The following is a 25,211-nucleotide window of genomic DNA, read 5'->3' as shown; positions in this document are numbered from 1 at the left end:
TCGGTTTCAAAGCAAACTTTAATGAAATAGTAATTATTTAAGCTACCTGAGCAACGAAAACCTGATTTACATCTGAAGTTAAAATGCACAACTCTCAGTAAGATCATTCCAACAACAATCAGATTTAAAATTCAGTGAAATATGGACTCCACTCACCTGATTGAATACCTCTCTGAATCAATGTAGTCTGAAGACAATACAGTTCAGCATGTTTCTGTAATAGTAGGCAATTTCATGCCTAGTAATGTATGTTTAGAGGAGCGTAGCATTGTATATAAAAACAAAAAAAACTTCTTTATCATACCCCAAATAATCACAAGTTCTACGACCGGGGCAAGTTTCCTGTTTACTGCAAAGACTTGAGGAGATTGACAGCCATTACCAACTTTATTTTGATTGAGAGATGAACATTAAAGAATTATAAATAAAATATCTGAAAGTATGTGTATATAATTAAAACCCAGCTTGCATCTGTAACCCAGTTTAAATCATAAAACAGCCCCATCATTGAAACCCTCGCTAAACTGAGAGAAGAGGACTCTCGGCTCATCGTTGGTTATCTAGGCCTTGGATTTGATTCCGATTGGACAGGAGACACCGGTCCCGGCCAGGCCACAGTATCCATCAGGGTTTTTATTCAGGTACTGTTGGTGGTAATCCTCAGCGTAGTAGAACTTCTGGTCCTCGGCTATTTCTGTTGTAATCGGGCCGTAACCTTCCTCTGTGAGTCCCTGGAAGAGACAGAAAGAAAATTTTACATTTCAAGGATATGAACGACAAATAAATATAAATAACAACGAGAGAATGGAGAGGCAGAAAGATGAACATTTCAGTGACTTCAGGGAGAGAGAGAGAGAGAGAGAATGTGGAAATACATGTGGAAAAAGAGCAACAAGTCGGATTTGAACATGGGCCGCTCATTTTCTAGAACTTTAGCCTCTGTACATTCAAGATTTGTATTTGTAACATGCTCATACAGATGTGCAGTAAAATGTAAAGACTGTTCCACGAGGCCATGCAATAAACACTCAAAAATTACTAATACACATATATACAGTGATGTAGAAATACAATGTAAAAATTAAAAAGAAATATTTAAATATACAAAATGTAGAAAATGTAAACAGTGTAAAGTGTCATGGGGTGCGCATAAATAACCACTAAGCTACTGGTACCAGCTCCTTGCAGTGTTCTTAACCAGAAACCAGATTGGCAGAGTAGAGGAGGAGAGGGGGGAAATTAATGGAAAGTAACAATACAGTCATTGAACTTTCCATGACTGTGTGTCTGCTTCAAACCGACACAAGAATCTGTTCTGCTGGAGACAGATCTTTGACGGTTTATGGGAAAGTTAAATGTGTACGGTTAACGAAAGGTGGAAGGTGTCAATTCAAGGGGACCCCCAGCAAGCTCCCTTCTGCACATGACTAGATTCCAAATGACATTACCAGCACAATATGTCAGTTCCTGTTGCAGAGGATGTTGGCTTCACTTTTTATTTGTATTTTTATTTTTACAACAGATGGAGACATGGATGCACTGTCCATATTTATACACAAAGTCAGTGGATATAAATTATACAACATTAAGTAAATGTGACTCTCCTTGCAACCAAATTGACCTACTACGGGTACAAATAAAGTAAACCTGAAACTGAACAGCTACACAATACATGCACATATATTTGTAGTCAGACTCTGTGATCAAATTAACTCAACCAGATGGGGTGTGTTTAAATTAAAAGACAAAACGACGCATGAAAAGACACAAACTTAAACTTTATATCCTGACTGAGGGGGTGTTGATGATTTGTTTTTTCACTGAACGTGTTGTCTAAAACTCCTTACATTGTTTAGATGACGGCAGGTGATTCACAATTCAAAGCAGGATAGCCGCATATATTGTATTCTGGTTGTACCAGTGCAACACAAATTTGCACACAAGACAAAGATGAAAAAGAGCAGCTGTATAAAACTCGTTGTCAGTAGGGTAAAGATCGTGATGGCGTAATTCTGCAGACAGTTTGAATGTTTCGAATGCACTGCCAGATTAAGTGGAAAGAACTCCTTGGGGAAATACTAAAAAGTGTATTTTTAGTCCAAAAACAACATTCAGACTTTAAGTGTTGCTGGGTAATTTCACACATTGCTGCCTCTAATAGTTAGTGAGGGGTAATTGTTTGAAAACCCATTTAACTTCATTGACGTCAACGCTCCAAAGTCGTTACAGTCGATGTCAGAAAACAAACCCAGAGGGTCTGAGGTGCTCTTGAATCGAAAATACTAATAAGAGACGAGAGAATCAAAAGATGTAACGTTGGCAGGTTTAGTCAGAATGAGACTCTCCTCTCTGATGCACTCGTGATTCAGACTGGAAGGAGGTAGTTTTCTGAATAGTAAGCACTTTTATTTATGCAGTATTTTGAAATACAAGGGTGAAGACAATTTGTACAAGGTAAAGAAATGAAGTTAAACTGGTGCATAAATAAAGAAAAAGGAGTTTTTGCCTTGATGGCAAATACATGAAAAGCTTAAGCACACTAACTTTTATAGAAGTTTCTTTCAGGTTTGGAAACTTTAATGTATTGTTATTTCTATTCATTTGATCATTTCTATCATTATTTATTTTCTTTCTATTATTATTTCCATCCTCATTATTATTCATTTTATTTGCTCCGTGTTGAGAATCAGCGTGTTCTAAAACCCACAATGCATCTGGTTTGTCCATGTCAAATAATAATCTATCTATTCATCTATCAATCCATCCATCCATCAATCAATTCATCATCCATCCATCTACTCCTCCATCCATCATCCATCCATCTACTCCTCCATCCATCTACTCCTCCATCCATCCATCATCCATCCATCTACTCCTCCATCCATCTACTCATCCATCCATCTACTCCTCCATCCATCTACTCATCCATCCATCTACTCATCCATCCATCTACTCCTCCATCCATCTACTCATCCATCCATCTACTCCTCCATCCATCCATCATCCATCCATCTACTCATCCATCCATCCATCATACCATCCGGCTCTCCATGCGTCAATTCCATTCTATCATCCATCACTCCAACAACCCATCAATTAATTCATCCATCCATCCATTCATCTATTCATCCATCCCTCCATCAATCCATCCATCCAACTATTCATCTAATCATCCATCCATCATACCATCTGTCTCTCCATGCGTCAATTCCATTCTATCCATCCATCCATCCAACAACCCATCAATTCATTCATCCATCCATCCATCCATCCATCCATCCAACAACCCATCAATCCATTCATCCATCCATCCATCCATCCATCCATCCAACAACCCATCAATCCATCTAATCATCCCTCCATCAATCCATCCATCCATCCAACCATCACTCCATCCATCGATCCATCCATCAATCTATCCATCCATCCAACCATCACTCCATCCATCTATCCATCCATTAATCCAACAACCCATCCATCCATCGCTCCATTCATCCATCCATCCAACCATCACTCCATCCAACTATCCATCCAACAACCCATCAATCCATCTAATCATCCCTCCATCAATCCATCCATCCATCCAACCATCACTCCATCCATCTATCCATCCAACAACCCATCCATCCATCGATCCATCGCTCCATTCATCCATCCATCCAACCATCACTCCATCCAACTATCCATCCAACAACCCATCAATCCATCTAATCATCCCTCCATCAATCCATCCATCCATCCAACCATCACTCCATCCATCTATCCATCCATTAATCCAACAACCCATCCATCCATCGCTCCATTCATCCATCCATCCAACCATCACTCCATCCAACTATCCATCCAACAACCCATCCATCCATCGCTCCATTCATCCATCCATCCAACCATCACTCCATCCAACTATCCATCCAACAACCCATCCATCCATCGGTCCATCCATCATCCATCATCCATCCATTAATCCCCAAACATTAGAGTCTGCTTCACAACACAGATATCACTCTGTCTCTTGCTCTTAATGGAGTTTAATCATGGTGTCTTCTCATTCATAACTCCTTCGTGTGAACGCGAGTGGAGAAAGGTTGAAGGTGTGCTGCTGGAGGAGAGCGGAGGCTTCAGAATAACGGAGGTGCTCAAGAGTGACATCTAAAAGTTTCACTTCTTCCTTTAAATCTGATCGAACATGCAGGTGCTGACAGGACGTGTACAGTTTTTTTTTGGTTAGTTTAATTAAAGTTATTACATCGTTATCAACAAATACATCGACAGCCGTCCTTGACAGTTCTAATCAGCATCAAAATCATCCTAAATATCTTCATCATCATCATCTTCAATTTCATTAAGTGCGGAGGTGTTCATGTAATGGCTTGGTCTTTAGCTTTTTCTTAAAGGTGCAAAGGGACTCTGCAGATCGACTATATTAACCTGTCAAACAAAACTCAAACTACAAACGCAGATCAAAGCAGTATGATGTCATCCCTAATTAATTAATTCTTTAAAAACAAGCAAAATGTTTAAGATAACATCTGCAATAACTTCACTTGTGTGATTTTATTTTATTTTTTTACCAACCTGTCTGTGCGGAACAAAACGGTAGCCAAACTTGCTGACTGTGAGTCGAAGCCCGCAGCTATCTTTGAATTTTAATTGAATTTTTTAAATCAACATTAAGTCCCTGAGTCAGCCCTGATTTTACACTTGAAGAAAAAAAGTAGGCCACAGTTTTACTTTGAGCCAAAACACAAGTCAAAGCATCTCATCCTCACAAGAAAGACTCGGCTTGTGATGCATCTGTTTTTTTGTTGTCGTTGTTATACGAGGGGATTCATGACTTCAAGTCTGCAGGGCCACAAATGTCTGCGTGTCGGATTAGTAAAGCCGAGTAAAAGCTGGGATGATGGTAAGGTCGCCAAAAAAGAAAGTTCAAGTTGTCTGAAGGTGTTTGCTGAATTTTTTTGTCAGTAATTGTACACTGCACGAGTTCAACATGTAAACATTAAATTAAACAGCTTTACAAGTTACAAAGAAAGAGTCTCGTTTGTGCAGTCTTGGGAAAATAAAGGCACCACCATCAGGTCTCTCCACACCTGTGACTCCAGAAATAAAAACATCACCTCACATTTCACTGTTTCTAAAACTTCCTCGACCAACCGTTCCGCGTTTCTCTCGTCCATGTGTGCTTGGTTGGGCTGGTCCTGCTGCTGTGTTAGCAGCCCGCCATAAAAATGCATAATTCACATCCATTAATTTGCATGTCAGAGAAGTAGATTTCTCATTTGAAATGCAAATACCTTGACTGCTCTGGTAAAGCAGGAAAATGTGAACAATACAGATAAGCACCCAGGAGACGCAGAGAGAGAGAGAGAGAGAGAGGTGTGAAAACATTTGGAAATAAAAAAAAAGGTAAAGCTGGCATGTTTAAAGGAAGGATTTCAAAGAGGAAAGAGGAAAATAAAGAGAGGAGAAAAGCAGCTGATTGTGTTTGGAAGACGAGATATCAACATTCATAAAAAAAAGGAAAATGTAGCTGCAGACATGAATCAGGAGGGAAAGAGATGCCAGAACAATGAGTACAAACTGCTTCAGCACCCATGCTTGCACCCACTAAGAGAGCACACATGATTACATAAAAGAAGCATGCAACACACACACACAAACACACACACACACACACAGTTAGCACTTCCACCTGCCATTTTAGACGCAGTGCACACCCTAATGATGGGTAGGAGGCTGGAGAAGAAAAAAGGGAGGCTCCTTTCATGCTGCAGACAACAGCCAGCCGCCTGCAAGGTAATTTTCTGCAGTGCTTTTGTACCTCACTCGCGCAAACACTCACAAACAGAAACACACACACACACACACACACACACACACACACACACACACACACACACACACACACACACACACACACACACACACACACACACACACACACACACACACACACACACACACACACACACACACACACACACACACACACACACACACACACACACACACACACACACCAAATTCCCCAATCACTCTGTGTGAACAATGCAATCAAGCCAGGCGGCATAGCGAACACAGTCAACACCCTGACAGTCAAATTAACCAGACAATTCTCCTTGGTTATCGCCTCTTTTCGCCCAAAATTTCACTCGTTTTTCCATCTGTTCTTCACTTTTTATACACTCTTGCATCTACTTGTTCATGTTTGCATGTTTAAAATGTGCTTGTAGATAAAGTAGAAGACATATTGGATACATTCTGATTGTAGTGTCCTGGGGAAATCATCCAAGCTGTGATGCATTTAAGAGCTTTTTTTTTTTTTTTCTTTCTTTTCCAGATTTGATTGAAATGAGAGAGAAGGAGCGAGTAGTTAGCAATAGCAGCCTAAAGCTTTCTGTGTCTGCAGGTGAAAAGAAAAAAGAAAGCCGCCTTTAAAACGCTTCATCAACAGGAAGAAAAAGACCCCACCCAAGAATTGAAGGGGCACAAGTCATTAATATTTCAAAGATGGCACTGTGCACATGCAACGCAATCTGAGTGTGCTAAAGAAATAATGCATCTTAGCTCAACAGAGAACAGAAAAAAAACACTGAATTATTGAACTGTGCATGACTCTTTTGGCACAGAAATGTCATGTAAATCACATATATGTTTACGCACATTAAGACAAACTGAGTCAAAACATCATTTCAGTGTATGCATATATGTGTGCTTGTGTTTGCGTGTGTGTTTGTGCATTAGTTTTGCAACTAAAGCGATTTTTTTGCGGAGGACAGATTTAAGGCCCAGATGGTTTGGCATGGAGCGTGTTTGCTATAGGCCAACTGCTCTCTCACACACACACACACATGTACACACACACACACACAGATGGGAGAGGGTGGGGGAGACAATCTGGTGAGAAGAAATTGAGAGAGGAAACAAAACCTAGAGAGATTGATGGAGAGATGTGGTTGTTAGATGAAGAGAGTCCGTCTAGAAACTCAATCTCTCTCTACAGGAGTGAAAAACAAAAAAGAATCACACGTGTGTGTTCATGTATGACTGTTATATAATGCTTCAGACTATAACTACCTGTCAGACCAGCACTAAGACACTGGGAAAGTCAGAAGAAAATGTCAGACAAAGCCTTTCTTTCACCACCTTCTATTTTCTCATGGACTCTCCTCCATCCTTTCTTTTCCATCTATTTTTTTTATCGATGTCTGTTTGCCTCTAAATGTCCCCTGGTTTTTAAAGGGGACATATGGAAAATCCAATCTGACTGTGTTTTTGAACATACAGTATATTTGGGTAACCCGAGTGTCTACTGACCCACAACATGTGAAATAAACCCATCCAGTCCTTTGTTTGTGGTCTGCATAAGTCTTACAACGCAGAGGAAAATGCTCCGTTTTAAATGTGCTCTCTTTGTGACATCACAGTGGGATTCTGGTAAAAAAAAAAAAAAAAAAAAAAACACCCCTCCCCTGGTATTTCCTCCCATGGACTAGACAGCCTAGAACAAAACTTTTTCCCAGGTCCGCCATTTTTATTCTCACTACAGAGGAGTGATGTCTACCAGGAAAACTCAGGGGGGGGCTCATCGCATTTAAAGAGACACACACGCCAAAACGGAGCGTTCTGAGAGAGCTGGTTTATACAGGGTCACAAACCTCCTCTGGTGCTTGATTCATGTTATATTTTGACCAACGCACAGCACAGATGTTTCATTTAGACCACAGGGGGACTGTTTGAAAAGGTAAAAAGGGTTCATGTTCTCTTTAAAGATAATTCTGTGACACCACATGCTGCCTCTAGGGTTGTCACATTACCTGAATTTCAACTTAAGCCATGTTACTAGTATTAATCCCAAATATCTGTTCCTGTTTCATTGTCATGGCAACAGAAATAGAGGTCATAGGAACCCAATATTTTGTTAATTTCTTGTTAATCAACAAAAATTACAGGAAAACTTCTGCAGACGGCCTGAATTGTAAAAATGTATTTTCCTAGAAGCAGCTTTAGGTGAAAAATATAACTGAAGGTCTGCAGGTTTTATTTAAAAAGCTATCAATCATCAAAATAACAGAGATGGTATTGTTTTAAAAAATATATATTTGTCTCGGATTTATGTATGCAAGTATCAAAAATGTTGAAAACCTAAGTAGCTTCCCTTGAAACTTGGCTTTTAATCGCTAGTTAAAGGTCAAATATCATGCAAAATACACTTCACCATGTTTCTCTAACATTAATATGTGTCTCTAGTCCGTCTACAAACCCGCCAAATATAAGAAAAGTCCATCCTCTCTGTCTTTTTCCTGCTCCACTTTTCAGAAAATGTGTGCTGAAACAGGCCGTTTGGAGATTTTCCCTTACGTTGAAGTCTGTCACCTTCATCTGTGTGACATTATGAGGTGTCTTTAAACGTTCATTTAAAGGTGTGTTCAGACAGAGCGTAAGGAAATCTCTCGCTTCCCATCATCATTCATGCAATTTTCACAGCAGGACCATTTGTGTTTATTGCTGCAAACGTCTCATATAGAGATACTTAATGTGTGTTTGCTGCAAGCTAATGGACGATGAATGCAGTAACCTTGTCTGAGGGAGAGTGCGTCTCTGTGTTTTTGTATGCACAAGTTGACACTAAAGCATTCTGCACCGCCCCCCCTGCAATTAGTGTCAAATCCTATCCTGACTTTCGCTTTGAATGCAAACACACCGCCGCTGAAATATTCGACAAAGTTGTGGAAAAATGTTAGAAAGAAAAAACCTTAAACCACATCTGCTGATTCTCTGGTGACGATGGAAATCTGCACTCAATCTTCCAGAAGTGTTTTGATTTGATGTTTTTTGATGTTAATCTTTAAAAGAGAAGAAGCTCACACCCCGTGAGTTCAAATAGTTACAAATAGCAGCACAGTCGTGTTCAGTCCTCTTGTCTCGACAAACCAATAAACATCTACAATCAGTTCAGACATCAAAGTGTTTGGGCTCATGATTACTGTATTTAGAAGCTTTCATCTCAATTTTCCCAAACTGGAGAGGAGAAAAATGAAACAATCTGATTTGATTTCATGTTTTTGATGAGCCTGATGGGAAAACTATTGGGCATCATCGAAAGACATCCACAGCGTTCGACCCTGAAGAAGATCCCCAGTCGATCTGTTTGTGTTAATAAACGGGCAAATCGTCTCGAGGTCATGAAGGTGTTTAATTTATGTGGTTTAGATTTTGAAATGTCTTGTTACATTCATCTTGGCAGTTTAACCTTTGGTTTAGGGTTGCTCCACTTTTCAGAAAATGTGTGCTCAAACAGGCTGTTTGGAGATTTTCCCTTCATGACATCACAAAGGGCAGTAGCCCCTCCCCCAGGTGGATGACACTCCCACAGCTAGGTGTTTGTTCTGCCCTCTGAGTCTGCCTTCTCATCGTAAACAATAGGACATGGAGCGAGAAAGCACCGAGTACACCAGAGTCCTTCCAGAGAGGGGGCGTGGTCAGACACAGCTCATTTACATATTTAAAGGTACAGACACAGAAACAGCCTGTTCTGAGCAGGGCTGAAATAGAGGGGTTTATAGACATGATCAAATACAGGATCAGAGTGGATTTAGAACAAGAAACTTCAACTTGAGGAGCTCTGAGACTTATTTAAACTGATTCAAAAGGAGAATATGCTAAGTTTAACCAAATAGTCTTTGTGGCTTTTGATTCAGAATAAAAGCACAACTGAAGTGTTCACCACCTCTTAGTTACCAACACTGTCTACAGAAAACTGAATTCATGCTTTTTTTTCTCCCCCAAACCCATTAAAATACTTGAACCCAGGAACCACATGAGCTCGTGTTTCTGTCACATCATGAATACAGTTTTTTCGATTTGTTCATGTGGGGCTGGACTACGGCAGCGATGGAGGTCGAGAGAGTAAAAACAAAGAGCGGAGAGACTTTGTTAAGACAAAGGATGTTTTTTAGAGGGACAGGATGGAGAAGTGGAAATGAAATAAGAGCAAATGGACATTTGAATGAAGAGCAGATTACACTAGAACAGAAAAGAGAAAGGAAAGAGTACAATAGAGTACAACCTCCTCCACATCGGTTTCCAAGGCAACAAGCCCTGTTGGTGGGATAGTGGTGCAGAAGTCTCAGCAGGAGAGAGTTCAACAGAGGGAGTTGGTGTGCGTGTGTGTATGTGTGAGTGTGTGTGTGAGTGTGTGTGTGTGTGTGTTGGGGGTGGGGTTGAATTTAAAAGCATATGGACATGTATGGCAAATGCAACATGCACACACAGACAGATTTATTTTCTTTCTGTGTTCATGTGTTTGTTGTCGTCAAAGAGGCCTCTGTTTGTATTTCTGAGACTCTTTCGCAAAAAAGGGGGGAAGGACGGAAGAGGGGCATGCTGGGAAATTGAGTCAATAAAATGGGGAAAAAGAAGGAAGTAACAAAGAAGAGATAAGGACAGAGATGATGGAGGAGGCTGATTGATGAATAGATTTGTGTGTACCTTCTGGTATTGCTCTTTGGACGCTAACGCTTCCTCAAAATGCGGCTTCGTGTCGGTGTAGATGGCAGAACGGTACGTCGTCCCAACATCGTTCCCCTGTCGCATCCCTGACACACACAAACACAAATCAGAATTTCAGCGCATAATTAATCTCAGCCTTCTTGCTCTTTTTTTTTTTTCCGTTCGGCAGAGGCAACATCAGATCATCTGAAAACAACAGCTGACAGCTTTTTCCAAAAATAAAACCCGTCGGTCTTGGCAGGAACTGAAGGCTGTTTTTGACTGCGAGCTGATCATTTCATCATGTATCCTTTCATCATTTCGATGTCAGCTTGTCAGCCTGTCAACCACAATGTTTGGTGAGCTACGAGGGTTTGAGCCAAGCGAGGAGTTTTGGCTCTAAAGACGGCAACTTGTGTCAGTCAGTCTGTCAATCCCAGACTTCAGTCAAAAGTGAAACTGTTTCTTTTTCTTTCTTTCTTTTTTTTTTTTTTACAGAAATGTATGAACCCCAGAGTAAAAAATACTGACAGCTTTGGTGTGTTTCTTTTTTGATCAAGTACAGCTTACAGGGTCTAAAGCTCACAATTTGGGTCATGACAAACACCAACGATGGAATAAAGAAGGCCTTAGCTGTGCTAGCTGACATTAGCTTTCAAGCATCCTTTCATGTTTTTAGTCTGTGAAACCTAAAGAGTAGCTTTACAGCTCATAAAACTCCATTTTATCTGATACTGGTGTCAGTAAAAACCCTGATTTCAGCGTCTGCCTGAACGGTAATTTTCAGCTGCTGTATCTTTAAGGACCCCCCCCCCCTCCTCACATGCCCACTTTCCTTCTACTGGCCAGCTCTCTCTAGAAGCCTAACATGGGGCCAGAACGCTGCAGGGCTGCCAGTGGAGGGAAACTCTCCTGACAGAAAAGCCACTGAACCTTTAACTTAATATCAGCACCTTGAAAGTACATTTTAAAATGTCAACAAATTAGACATACTTCCCATTCTGTCTGGTTTAATATAAAACTCTCTGCTTGTGTGTGTGGCTGAGGTTTTACCTTGAGTCGGGTTGTGACTTTCCCAGAAAACTTTGAGCAGGTTGGCAAAGCTGATCTTCTCTGGATGGAAGACGACCCTCACCACTTCAGTGTGACCTGTCTGACCTGTAAATACAAAAACACGAGACAGGGAATGCATATGCTGTAAAGTTTAACGGATGTGTCAATTCACTCCCATTCATTCATTCATTCATTCATTCATTCATTCATTCATTCATTCATGCATTGCCAAATACAGGTCAAGTCGAAAACCCAGAAAACAAGAAGAGAAAAAGCTGCATACCAAATAATCACAACAGGAGACCTCCAGACCTGTCGGTGGTGCTGAGTGGAAAAGTTTTATTTCAAAGAGAGAGAGAGAGAGAGAGAGAGAGAGAGAGAGAGAGAGACAGAGAGACAGAGAGGGAGATCAGGGACTGAATTTACTGATAAGGAGACAAATTAAAAATAGACGCGAAGAGAAAAAAAAACACACAGCTTTGGACTCTGATTTGAAGTTTATCATATTTTAAGGAAAAACGTATTTTGATAGACTGATAGCTTTGCTTATTCAGGGGTGTCCAAAGTGCGGCCCGAGGGCCATTTGCGGCCCTTGAGGGGATTTTTTGCGGCCCGTGACTTCACGAGGCCTTGATTAAGATTGGCACACTATCTTATTTTTCTTTTTCATGTTAACAAGGGCTGAACAATATTCCTAAAATAGAAAATGTTCAGTAACATGTATGTTGTTGTTTTTTTTTTTTTAAATCTACAGCTTTTACTATTTTTTGTAAACTATGAAAAAAAACTTATGCAAAGTTTTTGCAAACAAGCGGACTGTTGTTTAACCATTTAATGACCTGAGCTAAATGCAGAAAGCTTTTCCAAAAAAATGAACCACGTTACAGGTTTGATTCTGAGAAAAAAACAAATAAAGTAGAACGAAGAAATCAAAATATTTGATTTCCTTTTATTAAAGGGTTTATTCAGCGAGCCTTTTGATTCTGATCTACAAAGCCTTACTATTTTTTCAACTATATTTTAAAAAACAAAACCTGTGGCCCGCGAGCGATTCTAACACGACAACTTTGGCCCGCAAGAAAAAAAGTTTGGACACCACTGGCTTAATTAAACCACTTCTGCTCAGCATCTGTTTAGTCTGCCATATTTTTTATCATTTGCTACACGGTCTTGTTGGTGTATTGTTTTGTGATTTTGAATTCACATTTCTCCCAACAGGAAAATCTTTTGGCCGTTGGATCACTAAAGTCGGCCACCATAAAAACGGTCAAAAAGCACAGTTGACGGCACTTTATGTGCTCTGGCAGCAATCAGGGAGCTGATCGTGATCATGAGAAAACATGAAAATGATCTCAATGAATTGTGACCTAGCATTAACAGCAGCTCTAGACCTGGAAAAGGTACCCTCCAAAACACGAGTGGGATTAGTTTCTCCTCTCCACCATTGCTCTTGACAAAGTTGATATCAGAAGAAAGTCCCACCTTCTTGATTTGATTGGTTGGTGACATAAAAGTGACATTGACGACGGGTTGGGCAGTAATCCAAAAGTTGAACTGTATGTTTTTTTTTTAAAGATTAATTTTGTGGCATTTTGTGTTTATTTGATAGGACAGTGGATACTGTAGGACATCAGGAAGTAGAGCAGGTATGACATGAAGGGAAGGAGCCTCAGGTCAAACTTGAACCCGGGCCGCCATCTTTGAGGACTATAGCCTCTGTACACAACCGCTAGGCCATCAGCGTAAGAGTGATGTGAGCAATGACACAAAAACAGCGGACTCAGTGGCCATAGCCATAGTGGACACAGGCTCCGACTCTTAATGGTGAGAAGCCCCAGAAATGGTGAATACATGGATGTAGAGCTGAGTTTATTCTTTCTATTGCCATTCCCAAGGTCAGGAATATATATGTCCCACTTTTTGATCCATTACTGGAAGACAAAGTCCAACCAGGAGCTTCCAGACTCTCGTTACCTCGATTTGGGACGCAGACAAACACCTTACAAAGTTTCTCCAAAATTATTGAATTAACAGCAAGAGGAAGAAAATTCCGGTTTTGTCCTTGAGATGCTGCCATTAGTCCAAAGCTGATAACAACGTTCAGGCATAACAAACGATCCTTCCTTCAGACGGAGAGATAGCAGCTGGTGTGGTGGTAATGAGTGTGACCCATTACACTGCACCTCATCTTCCTCCCATCTCTCATTCCACCTCCACTCCTTTCTCTCTCTCTGTGTCTCTCTCTGAGCCTTATTACTTTTTTAATATCAGGAGTTATGGATTCCTACGCTGGATATTGGTGAACAGAGACAAAGCAGCGGTCGATATTAAATTAACGCCTCGCCGGGCCAATCTCGCAGGAATAAATTCATCTCGGACGAGGTGGGAAATAAAGAAGTGGTTTGGAATGAAGCTAAAGAGATGTGCTGCCCACGTAATGTACATTTAACCGTACAAGTATCTGATATTTACATTATTTCACTTTGGGTTTGATAGTTGACCACGAAGCCATGAGGAATCCCATGATGCACTGAGGGCAAAGACAGTGGATGGTTCTCAAAGTATCGTTACAGAGGAGGTTACATCATCAGATCCTGTTTGAGGACATGGTTAAATATCTTCCTCCTCAACAGAGATTCTTCAAGGACGCCTGCTGTTTCTACAGGCAAGGCAAGTTTATTCATTAAGCACCATTCATACAAAGTGCTACACAGTTAAAAACAGAACATTAGGAACATTACGAGAGATAATGGACGACTGCAAGCAGTGCTTTTTCTTGTAGATTTTGGTGACTTTGCACCACAGACACACGTTTTGTGTGCTGGAAATCCTGTCTCAGCGAAATCTTCAGTCCACCTGAAGACAGGCTGACGTTACAGCTCCACTGCCTCAGACGAGGACACCAGGGAGCACTTAACTCGCCGCTTGACGGGCGTGTATAACCTCTGAAAAGTGGGCTCATTTACGATTTTCGCCTCCACTCTTGATCGCCAAGTTTTTCTACATAAGGACGCCGGAGCTGCTACTGGAAGCTGCCGTACTGTTGCTGTGTGTGCTGCTGTGGTAACGTCATGTAAATTATATGGGGATACATCGTCAGTGGGGGTGGAGGAGCAGAGAGAATCACTCCCATGATTCCCCGCCAGCCTCGACGTCATCTAACTTATTGTTTTGATTGAGAGCCCCCTGGTGGTGGAATTAACGTACTGTGCCTTTAAGGGGCTCAGTAGAAGTCTTGTGTTGTTATTTGTAATGTTTCTTTCTTTCTTAGGTTTTTTTTTTCATGTTGTTGGAGTTCTGTGTTTTAATGTGAGTCATACCCCAGATGTTCTCCGAGCAAACACAACCACGGCTTTTGTTTTGTATATTTTTGAGCCATTAACACTGAAGAATAAAACACTGATTGTCGAGGACGAAGGCTCCGACAACAAGAAAAAAAAAAAAAGATGAATAAACAAGAACTAAGACGGAGAATCGAATGAAGACTGTGGGAGTGTTTTTTTTTTAAAAACTCCAGTCATAGAGGACAAAGAAAAAAATATGCAAATTGAATCAGCACATTTCAAAACCCCACACTGATCTGAGCGTAAATATTTATCAACAATGAATATGCAGATCAATCTTGTTTTTCTCTCTTAAAGATGGAAAGGTTTCAAGAGTTGTTGTTTCTCCGTACTCCGCCAAAATAAAACATTAATTTCAAACCATATCCAACAGTTCACACCAGGTTCATCAAGTTAAAGACAGAATTTCTACAATTCATTTGGCAGAAACTTTCCTCCAAAGCGACGTACATAAGACAGTAAGTACGACATAAGTAAGGATCTAGAGAGGCGGAAACAACGTCAGGAAGTGGAAACAATAAGCTTTAAGTCTGATCAGACGCACAGGTGCTGACAGGAAGTGTCCAGAGGTGCTGACAGGAAGTGACCAGAGGCAAAGCACAACATCGACAGCTGTTCTTGAGAGTTCTAATCAGCATCAAAACCATCCTTCAAATCGCCTTTATCAAAAACAAAACCATCATCATCGTCGTCAACAATATCATTAAGGTCGTAGGTAATCATGAAGGAGGTGGGTCTTTAGCTTTTTCTTAAAGGTGCAAAGCAGCAGGCAGCAAAGCACAGCGCTCCGCCTTTTTTGTGTGGCTGCTCCGAGTTCTGGGGTGAGCTCTTTGGTTTGTTTGAAAAGGAACTCTGGTGCGGTTCAAAATACTGCCAAACTGGTTGATGTTTAAGAAATATGTTGTTAAGCTGTAATAAAGACAGAAATTAAAATAAATCAAACCATCAATTCAAAATGTTTGACAGTTATTTAGACTCATATGAAGAGACTAAAATGAAGTAAACGAGACAGGTGGTGATGCAGGTGTAATCATGGATCCACTCGGTACTGGCTGGATGAGGGAATCAACGGGAGGTCTGGACACACATTACAAAGAAATACACACACACACACACACACACACACACACACACACACACACACACACACAGACACACACACACACAGACACACACACACACACACACACACACACACACACACACACACACACACACACACACACACACACACACACACACACACACACACACACACACACACACACACACACACACACACACAGCCTGCTCAGAGCGGTCAGGCATCAATAGCACCCTTATCCATGCCCCAGTATAATAGGACCGGAGGGAAATTATTCACTCTTCTGTTCATGTGAGTCTGTTTTCCACAATCTATTAACTCTCAGAAGACAAGACGTTGCCCAGTGTGTGAGTGTGTGTGTTTGTGTGTGAGTGTGTGTGTGTGTGTGTGTGTGTGTGTGTGTGTGTGTGTGTGTGTGTGTGTGTGTACGGGTATGCAAAAGCTACCTGTGCAGACTTCCCTGTAGGTGGGGTTTACTGTGTATCCGCCTGCGTATCCCACTTGAGTGGAATAAACCCCCTTCTGTCTCCAAAACTTCCTCTCCGCTCCCCAGAAACAGCCCATACCTACGAGAACAGAAACAGCAGACAGTGATGAACGTGAGATGAGCTGCAGAGGTTTGAGTTGACTTACAGAACATTAACCAGCAGCTTTTTCAATCTATGAGTTTATGGTTTCAGGGATTTCTTTTAATGCAGATATGCACAGAAACCGCTCTTTAAAGCGTCTCACTCATAATGATTGGCCCTCTTTTTGTGACATACATAGCTCTCTGTTCAGACGGCTTTTTTTTTCGGGCCCTAACCGAGCTCAGCCGTCATCACATTGTCGTACATTCTTTTTTTGATTCTGTCGCCGTAATATTGGAGTCCCAGTCTGTGAATTCATATTGCTTTTAACAAGTTGCATTGTTAAAAAAGTCCTGCAGTTGTTCAGTCGTTCGTCCGTGTTTGTGTCCAGTTAAGTTGGATTAGACTGAAACACCAACAGATCAGATTTGTGAGGTGCATGCATCCTTTTACAGGGTTTTACTTTTATTAGAGTGACTGACTCCCCTTGGTTAGAAATAAAAAGACTGAAGGGAGATGAATAGAATGAGAATGTTTTCTTATTTAACAAAACAGATTTAGTTTAATTTTGTGGACATAATAAGCAGTTAAAAAAGTTATTTATGTCGCAATTCACAGCATATCGCAAAATGTTTAAAATGGTGATAATGTCATATTGTGGTGCGTCTGGTGATTCCCACCCCAGTTCTTATATGAGATGAGATGAGATGAGATTCAACTTTATTGTCATTACACATATACAAGTATAGAGTAACGAAATGAGGTTTGGCATCTCACCAGAAGTGCAAATAAGCAGAAAGTGCAAGAGTCTGTGCTATGTACAGTAATTACAAAATTTACAGATGTAGACAAAAAAAGTGAATTATTAGGTATATCTGGATGGCTGGATTAATGGGATGCAATAAATATAAATAAATGCTATAAATAAGTAATGCTACAAAATAAGTGTATTCTTAGGATTATAATATACAGATTAAGGTGCAGTGAGCTATATATGCTATATATGTTATATATGCTATTATATGTCATGTTTTTCCACTTGTGAGGAACTTTTTTTCCTTTAGAAGTCATATGGCAGCGCTGCAGAGATATTTCAGCACCATGGAGAGCGCCACAGGTTAAAGTTTAGTTTGCTTATATTATTTATTTAAGTGTACATTCAGATAAAAGTTGATTCAAGTGTTTATATTATTGATATAAAGGGATCTGTCAGTGTAAAAGAAAAACACAAAACAGAAAGCTACTTATCCGGCTACTAAAGGCAAAGGGTTGGCTGCATTTTTCTCAAAATACACGTCACTGGCAGCAGTTCCTGTGGAGCCCTGTTTACTCTAAATAATGAGGATCTCATGCGTTGTAAGTTGATGGATGGTTGACTAATACATCTAAACTCTGGGCAATATACAGTCTAGTAATTTGTTATCAGATAGTATTCAAATCATGAGATAGAAACTAACATCTGCAATGTAACGTATATAACGTATATAGTGTCAAATACTTTTTTTAAAAAGCAATAAAAATGAATGTGAACAAACACTTACCGAACATAACCATTTCTGTCCCTTCAGGAAAAGGAGGAACAGTACTGTTTCCGCTCACGTCATGTTTGGCTGCAAGAGAGAGAGGCAGAAGTCAACATCAGAAAAAAAGAGTAAATTATGGTAAGATGGTAAGGTATGTTATTTATATCAAAATATTAGCACCATCAAAATGTTAAAGGTCACATATTCTCAGAGCTCCTCAGAACATGTGTGTGAAGTTTCTTGTTCTAAATCCACTCTGATCCTGTATTTGATCATATCTATAAACCCCTCTATTTCAGCCCTGCTCAGAACAGGCTGTTTCTGTGTCTGTACCTTTAAATATGTAAATGAGCTGTGTCTGACCACGCCCACTCTCTGAGTCGGCTTGGGTGTACTCGGTGCTTTCTCGCTCCATGTCCTATTGTTTACGGTGAGAAGGCAGACTCAGAGGGCAGAACAAACACCTAGCTGTGGGAGTGTCACCCACCTGGGGGAGGGGCTACTGCCCTTTGTGATGTCATGAAGGGAAAATCTCCAAACAGCCTGTTTGAGCACACATTTTCTGAAAAGTGGAACAGGTAAAAGACGGAGAGAATGGACGAGAGACAGACTAGAGACACATGTTAGTGTTAGAGAAACATGGTGAAGTTGATTTTACGTAATATGATGAGGAATGTGACCTTTAACTACTTTAAAATACTACGTGTTTTAAACTCATTACGCCTTTTGTTTCTGTGAACAGTATAAGAATCTCTATTTACAGATCCTACATGGAAATGTAGATTCTGTACTCAGGGGTCTGGACTTTCAGCATAGCAGCATTCATTCTTTTTGAAGTACATTTGTAGTCTGAGCTTAATTGACCAATTATGTTTCAGCAGGCTTTGGTGAGTGGACGGCAGACGGAGCGCTATCCGTGCTAATGACACACCAGCTCCTAACAGCTGTATTCAAACGATGATTTATTTGTCTCAATACATAGATTTCTACTTTTTAAAGTGAAGCTAAGAATCAAACATGTCGACCAGATCAGCCACAAATCAGCCTGACTCATTTAGATTCCCTGACTACCTGAGATGCTTCAGAAATGATCGATCAGATCTCCATTCATTAAAACAAACATTTTTAAAAGTTGTTATTTCGGTGGACTTAATTCCAGTGTGGGCTCATACCGCTGAAGCTCTGAAAGTTATCATCTACTCCTGAACAGACACACACTTTAAGAACGAGCGCTACTCTGGGACATAACGGCCAGAGAAGCGACGATGTTTGCTGCAGACGGAAAAAAGGAAAGTCTCGCCTGGAACTCATTTATGCTAACCGCTGGCTTCACCGCGACTTAATGAGAAACTCCCATCTGTTCCCAGAGGCGAATAAACGTCAATCAGGCGATGACAGACGATGATTGCTGATGACTTCCCAGATTGACGGTGTTTTAAATGAGTCGGTGTGTGTTCACTGTTCGGTGACTTTTTTCATTCTGTAGCAGCGCTGTGAACACGTCGGTAATTAAAAACAAGACTTGGTCTTTCATTTTTAATGCCTTGGTGTCAAAAGTTTTTTATATAATGTGGTTTTAAAGGTTAATATTTTGGAATGGTGATAACCGTATCAGCATCGGCACTTTGAATGGAAAATCTGGTTTAGCTCATGCTAGCTTCACATGTGCGTCCTACCAGAGCTTGACCAATTTATCGACCAGCCGATAATATCAGACGATATTAGAACATCAAGTGACTATCAGTATCGGCTAATTTAATCGCAGATATGCGCCAAAATGACTAGATTTATTCACCAGTCAAACAGCATTTTATTTGAGTTTCATTGTATTACACTAGCAGTTCTTTCACCAGCAGAGGGCGCTGTATGGATTACAACAAGCGTTGTCGCCCTGTGACGCACGTACCTGCTCAGTTATTTTCCAGTTGAGTGACCATCCTGTCTTTGTTATGAATATTTTCTACAAGTGTTTGATAACTGCATTTGAGGGATCAACATAATAAATGTTTTTTTATCTATCTCTAAAGATCGAACATGGATTAAAGCGAGATATCAGACGACTTATCGGTATCAGATTTTTGCTCAAAAAATCCCATATCAGTCGGGTCGTACTATGTACAAATGTTATGGCCCTAAAATGGGAGGTCCCTCACAATCCTGTCCTCTCAATAAAAGGCATGAAAAGCCAAAACAAAAATCTTTTTAAAATGCTGCCTGAAGAAGGTGAATGTGAGAGGGACAGATTATTAATATAACAAGCAGACGTGATGCAGTTTTTGTAAGCGCTGTCTTCTTACTGGGTCAGCATCAGTAAAACACACCACAAGGCAGCGACATGAAACTAAAAATGCACAACGGTTTTTGTTTAAGTCTAAATTTACAGAGAGATTTTTTTTTTTTTGGTTGTAACGGCCGAAAAATCCTTTTTAAATCCTCCCATGCCACTGACAGCTCGCCACATGTACAATACTTTACATCAAATTTTCATAAGACTCCACAGCTGAAGAACAAGGAAAAACTACAGTACTGAAATCCTCTCAGACACACACACACACACACACACACACACACACACACACACACACACACACACACACACACACACACACACACACACACACACACACACACACACACACACACACACACACACACACACACACACACACACACACACACACACACACACACACACACACACACACACACACACACACACACACAGAGTGACCCACTTTAACAGCAGCTCTGCTTAATTTCATACGAGCTGCTTTCACTCCAATCAACACAGAGCCAGAGGTGCACCAGGACACATTTGAGGCCACCCAGCCACCTGGCTGAGCTCGAGGCAGTGTGTGTGTGTGTGTGTGTGTGTGTGTGTGTGTGTGTGTGTGTGTGTGTGTGTGTGTGTGTGTGTGTGTGTGTGTGTGTGTGTGTGTGTGTGTGTGTGTGTGTGTGTGTCTACAGATGGCATGCAGTACGATGCTGTGGGGGAGGAAGATGGATTAAAATAAATGGGATGGGGTAGAATGAGAATGAACCCAACATCTGGATTCCCCCCTCCTCCTCATGCCCTCCCCACCCTTTTCTTTCTCTTCCCCTTCTTGTCACACACACACACACACACACACACACACACACACACACACACACACACACACACACACACACACACACACACACACACACACACACACACACACACACACACACACACACACACACACACACACACACACACACACACACACACACACACACACACACACACACACACACACACACACACACACACACAAAATCTTCATGCATGGGAGCGTAATTGTTGTGCAGGGCAGCATGCCTATAGACAAAAAGCAGCCAGATGGAGAGAGCCAACCAATCAGCAGCCCTCCAAACACACGGACGCACGCACGCACGCACGCACGGACAGACGCACGCACGGACGCGCACGCCTAAATATGATTTCATGATGCTCACTCCATCTTGACAAACGAATGTAGGTTGTGTATTCTCTCTCAACGGTCGTCAGCACCACGGAGAGAGAAACTGTAGTCAGATTATTTAATCTCAGCCGCCGCACACATTTCTCTGAATCTCTAAGTCGTCTTTGTTTGTCTGATTACACGAGCTGACTTTTCATTTCCGCGGTGAAGACAGCGACGAGTCTGACAGCCAAAAAAAGAAAATCCTCATCCCCTTCTTTCCTTGTATTTCTGAAAGACGAATATTTGAAACTTTTGCTGTCGATTCCTCTCTTTGATTTTTCGCGTCGTTGTGGTGACATGACTCACAGCCTCCTCACTTCCACTTCCTTTTATTCTATCGTCCCATCATGCATTGTTCCTGTTGTTAGTGTGGTGGGTTTGAGTTTGCCTCACGTTGTATAAATGGTACAGAAATACTTCTCAAGATTGTATTTCAGCCAAATATCAACAGCAGCAGCAGCAGCAGCAGTAACTGTTATTTCCCACTGAAAGATCCAGAAACAAAGACGCCATGTTTTTGTCTAAAAGTCCAACATCATCTTACAACCTCTTCTTCTTTTTTATTTCCATCCACAGAGCACTTTGGTGGGATTTATAGTTTTATATTTTCTCCACAGTTCTACATTTAATTTATTTTATTGTCTGCTGATTTTATCCATCGTTGTTTTTTTAAATGTTGATTGTTGTACAGTGTCCTTGTGTGTCTTGAAAGGCGCTTATAAATAAAATGTATTATTATTATTATAATAAAAACTCAAACTCAGGGTTGCCAGTTAAGCTCACTGTGTAGAGCCAGTCCTCGATGCATCAATCACAGACTCAACTCCCAGCCCCGACCCTTTGGTTGATGCATGTCGACCCCACGCTCTCCCACCCCACACTTCCTGTATCTTCTCAGCTGGAAAAACAAATCCTTATTTACTCGATTCTGCACTGAAATCAATGAATTCAGACACAACCTTCATTTTTTATAGCACGGTGTTATGATAATGCGTTAAGAGGATTCACTTCAGTGTCTTTAGCGGTAGGTGTGGTTGGTAGGAGGAGAAGCAGGGTGATGTCACACCTGATGGGGGGGTGGTGGCTCTTTCTAAATAATAATGTTCTTATGTCTCCTGGTGTTTTTGTGAATATGTTTATTCTACTGTATGATAAAAAGTGAACTGCATTACTCCAGTACAAACATCACAGCTTTCAATTGATCAAAACACTAAAGACCAGGGGAAAAATATTTTGTTATATCTGACGGTAAGACCTAGAACATCTTACATTTGCATGAAACCGGCCTCATTTAAAGCCTCGGAAGGAAATCGCAAACAAGACCTCAATATTTCAGATCCTGCATCCCAAAGCTGCTACAAATACTCTTCTTCTTCTTCCTCCTCCTTCTCCTCCTCCTCCCACATTATCCTCTGTGTGTGTTAGTAATGGCTGCCTTCAGGGACCAGTGGAGGCATGTTCATTACTGGCGACACACACACGTAGACACACACACACACACACACACACAGCCACACACACACACACACACACACACACACACACGTAGCCCCACACACACACACACACACACACACACACACATAAAACGGAGAGATAAACAATTTAAATGTAAATGTCAGTGGGGAAAAGACAATACATCCAGACAGAATGCTAATGAGTCTAACAGCTCTGTACGTGTGTGTGTGTGTGTGTGTGTGTGTGTGTGTGTGTGTGTGTGTGTGTGTGTGTGTGTGTGTGTGTGTGTGTGTGTGTGTGTGTGTGTGTGTGTGTGTGAGCATGATTAAGAATAAAACAAAAAGCTGAATCCTGAAGATGCAGATCAGACGAGCAGCTCTGAAATGTGAACACGCTTCTTTCTGTCGGTTGCTCACATTGCGTTATTTCTGGAGAGATCAGAGTCAAAGCTGCAGGAGTCACCATGTTTTCATCGATACTTGCACGGAGGCTGTCAAAGTTTTTTATTTATTTATTTACATACTTTGCAATGCTGTCTGCATCACGGCTCAACATTTAAATAGGACTCTTGGCTCTGATGCACAATTTAAAAGACTCCGGTCCAGCTGACTGCATGTTCCACTGGCCTGATGGGCCCTTTTGAACAGACTTAAAACACACAGTATGTCATATTTTGTTCCTGTGATGGTGCTTTGTGAGCTCATCTCATTAGTCTATTTCGTCTAATTCTTTGCTACTAATCACATATTTTCCTGGGAGCTCCTGAGCTCTTATATCTTCCTCTGGATTGTCGGTGGGGGACGACCTACTGCTACGTTTTCACTTTCAACTGTTACAGTTGAAGTCTACAACAGTAGCATCTCTCACTATACCAAAAGCTGTGGATGTGCGCAATAAGCGGACTAACGACTAAACATCCTCTCTAGTTGGCACCAGAATTCCAATTTACTGATTGTAAACCGGCACAGAGAACTGATGGCATCTCTTTGGCAGTATAAAATGTAGATGAAGCTGTTTGTAGACTGTGTCAGGTTAAACTGGTATATCTACTGGACGGGAGCAATGCGTACATGCACAGGAATGTGGACTTCAATCTGCAAGGAGGACCGAAGGCTAACGGTGCTAGCACTGTGTTAGCGACACTGTGCAAACCAATTTGACTTTGTTAACCTGCAGACGCTGTGATCGCTTCTTTAAACGTGTTAAATAACTTGTGTTTCTGTATTGTTAGACTCGTTGACTAGTCTGAATTTAGTGACTATAAGAACAAGTGCCTAAACATACTGCTACAGCTGAGACTAATTTGGGAATGACAATCAGTTCTAGGAAGTGGCGTGCAACCCTTTGAATTTTTCTTCTTTTGCCTCTTAAGCTCTCCCTGATACAGCTCTGTCTCATGTTGGCCTAAGCAGTGACTCATAAATAAAGTAATATGTATTTAAAAAAAAAACAACAGGAACAGCCTCATAACCCGGGACGAGGCTCAGACGACGGATAAATCATTTTCGCAAACACAAAGAAGAAAGAGGAAGAAAATGAATACCTTCAGCAAAACATTCATTAATATTCTACAGTAATCTTTCCCACACACACACACACACACACACACACACACACACACACACACCACACACACACACACACACACACACACACACACACACACACACACACACACACACACACACACACACACACACACACACACACACACACACACACAGGTATTTTTCTGTAGAGTAATTATTCCTTTGAAATGCCTGTTTCTCGTGGTCGCCCTTTATCTCAGTGGGGATGATAACAACGCTTCTTGTTGATTAATTGAATTCAAAATTTCCTGTGAGGTCGAATGCAACAACGTGTGTGTGTGTGTGGCTCGTGGGTTAGTTGTGTTTTCATTGCTTAACTTTGCTTTCACACTTTTTAAGCGGACTAAATAGAAACAGAAATATTTAGGGTGTGCATTAAAAAGAAAAAACTGTTTTTTTTCTGGATTCCTCTCTCTTGGTGGGAAGGGTCTTGATCTCCGGGGTCTTGATCACCATTGAGGATTGTAAAAAACTGCTTCTGTGTGATTGACAGACAGATTGGAGAAGCGTCCGCTGTATTGCGGGCGTTTCACCAGACCGCCGTGCTGAAGAGGGAGCTGACTCTGAAGGCTCGTAAAGCGTTTTGATTTACCGCTCAATCTACAATCCAAA

At 41.1% G+C, this 25,211-nt stretch overlaps 1 protein-coding gene across 2 annotated transcripts in view; it reads right to left on the bottom strand.

The window, feature by feature from the left end:
- Window positions 1-25,211, bottom strand: part of msraa (methionine sulfoxide reductase Aa) — a 37,402-nt gene continuing 12,191 nt past the window's right edge. For both annotated transcript variants that reach the window (XM_065963818.1, XM_065963819.1), the window contains exons 2-6: window positions 18,083-18,151; window positions 16,419-16,538; window positions 11,545-11,649; window positions 10,492-10,598; window positions 1-731 (exon numbers count right to left, since the gene is read on the bottom strand). In XM_065963818.1, coding sequence (XP_065819890.1) covers window positions 561-731; window positions 10,492-10,598; window positions 11,545-11,649; window positions 16,419-16,538; window positions 18,083-18,151 — 572 coding nt within the window. In that variant the 3' untranslated portion in view covers window positions 1-560. The remainder of the gene's footprint in view (window positions 732-10,491; window positions 10,599-11,544; window positions 11,650-16,418; window positions 16,539-18,082; window positions 18,152-25,211) is intronic.

This window comes from Labrus bergylta, chromosome 15, assembly GCF_963930695.1.
Source record: "Labrus bergylta chromosome 15, fLabBer1.1, whole genome shotgun sequence".
NCBI classification, from domain to species: domain Eukaryota; kingdom Metazoa; phylum Chordata; class Actinopteri; order Labriformes; family Labridae; genus Labrus; species Labrus bergylta.
The sequence above is the reverse complement of the archived record's forward strand: the minus strand, read 5'-3'. Positions and strand labels throughout refer to the sequence as shown.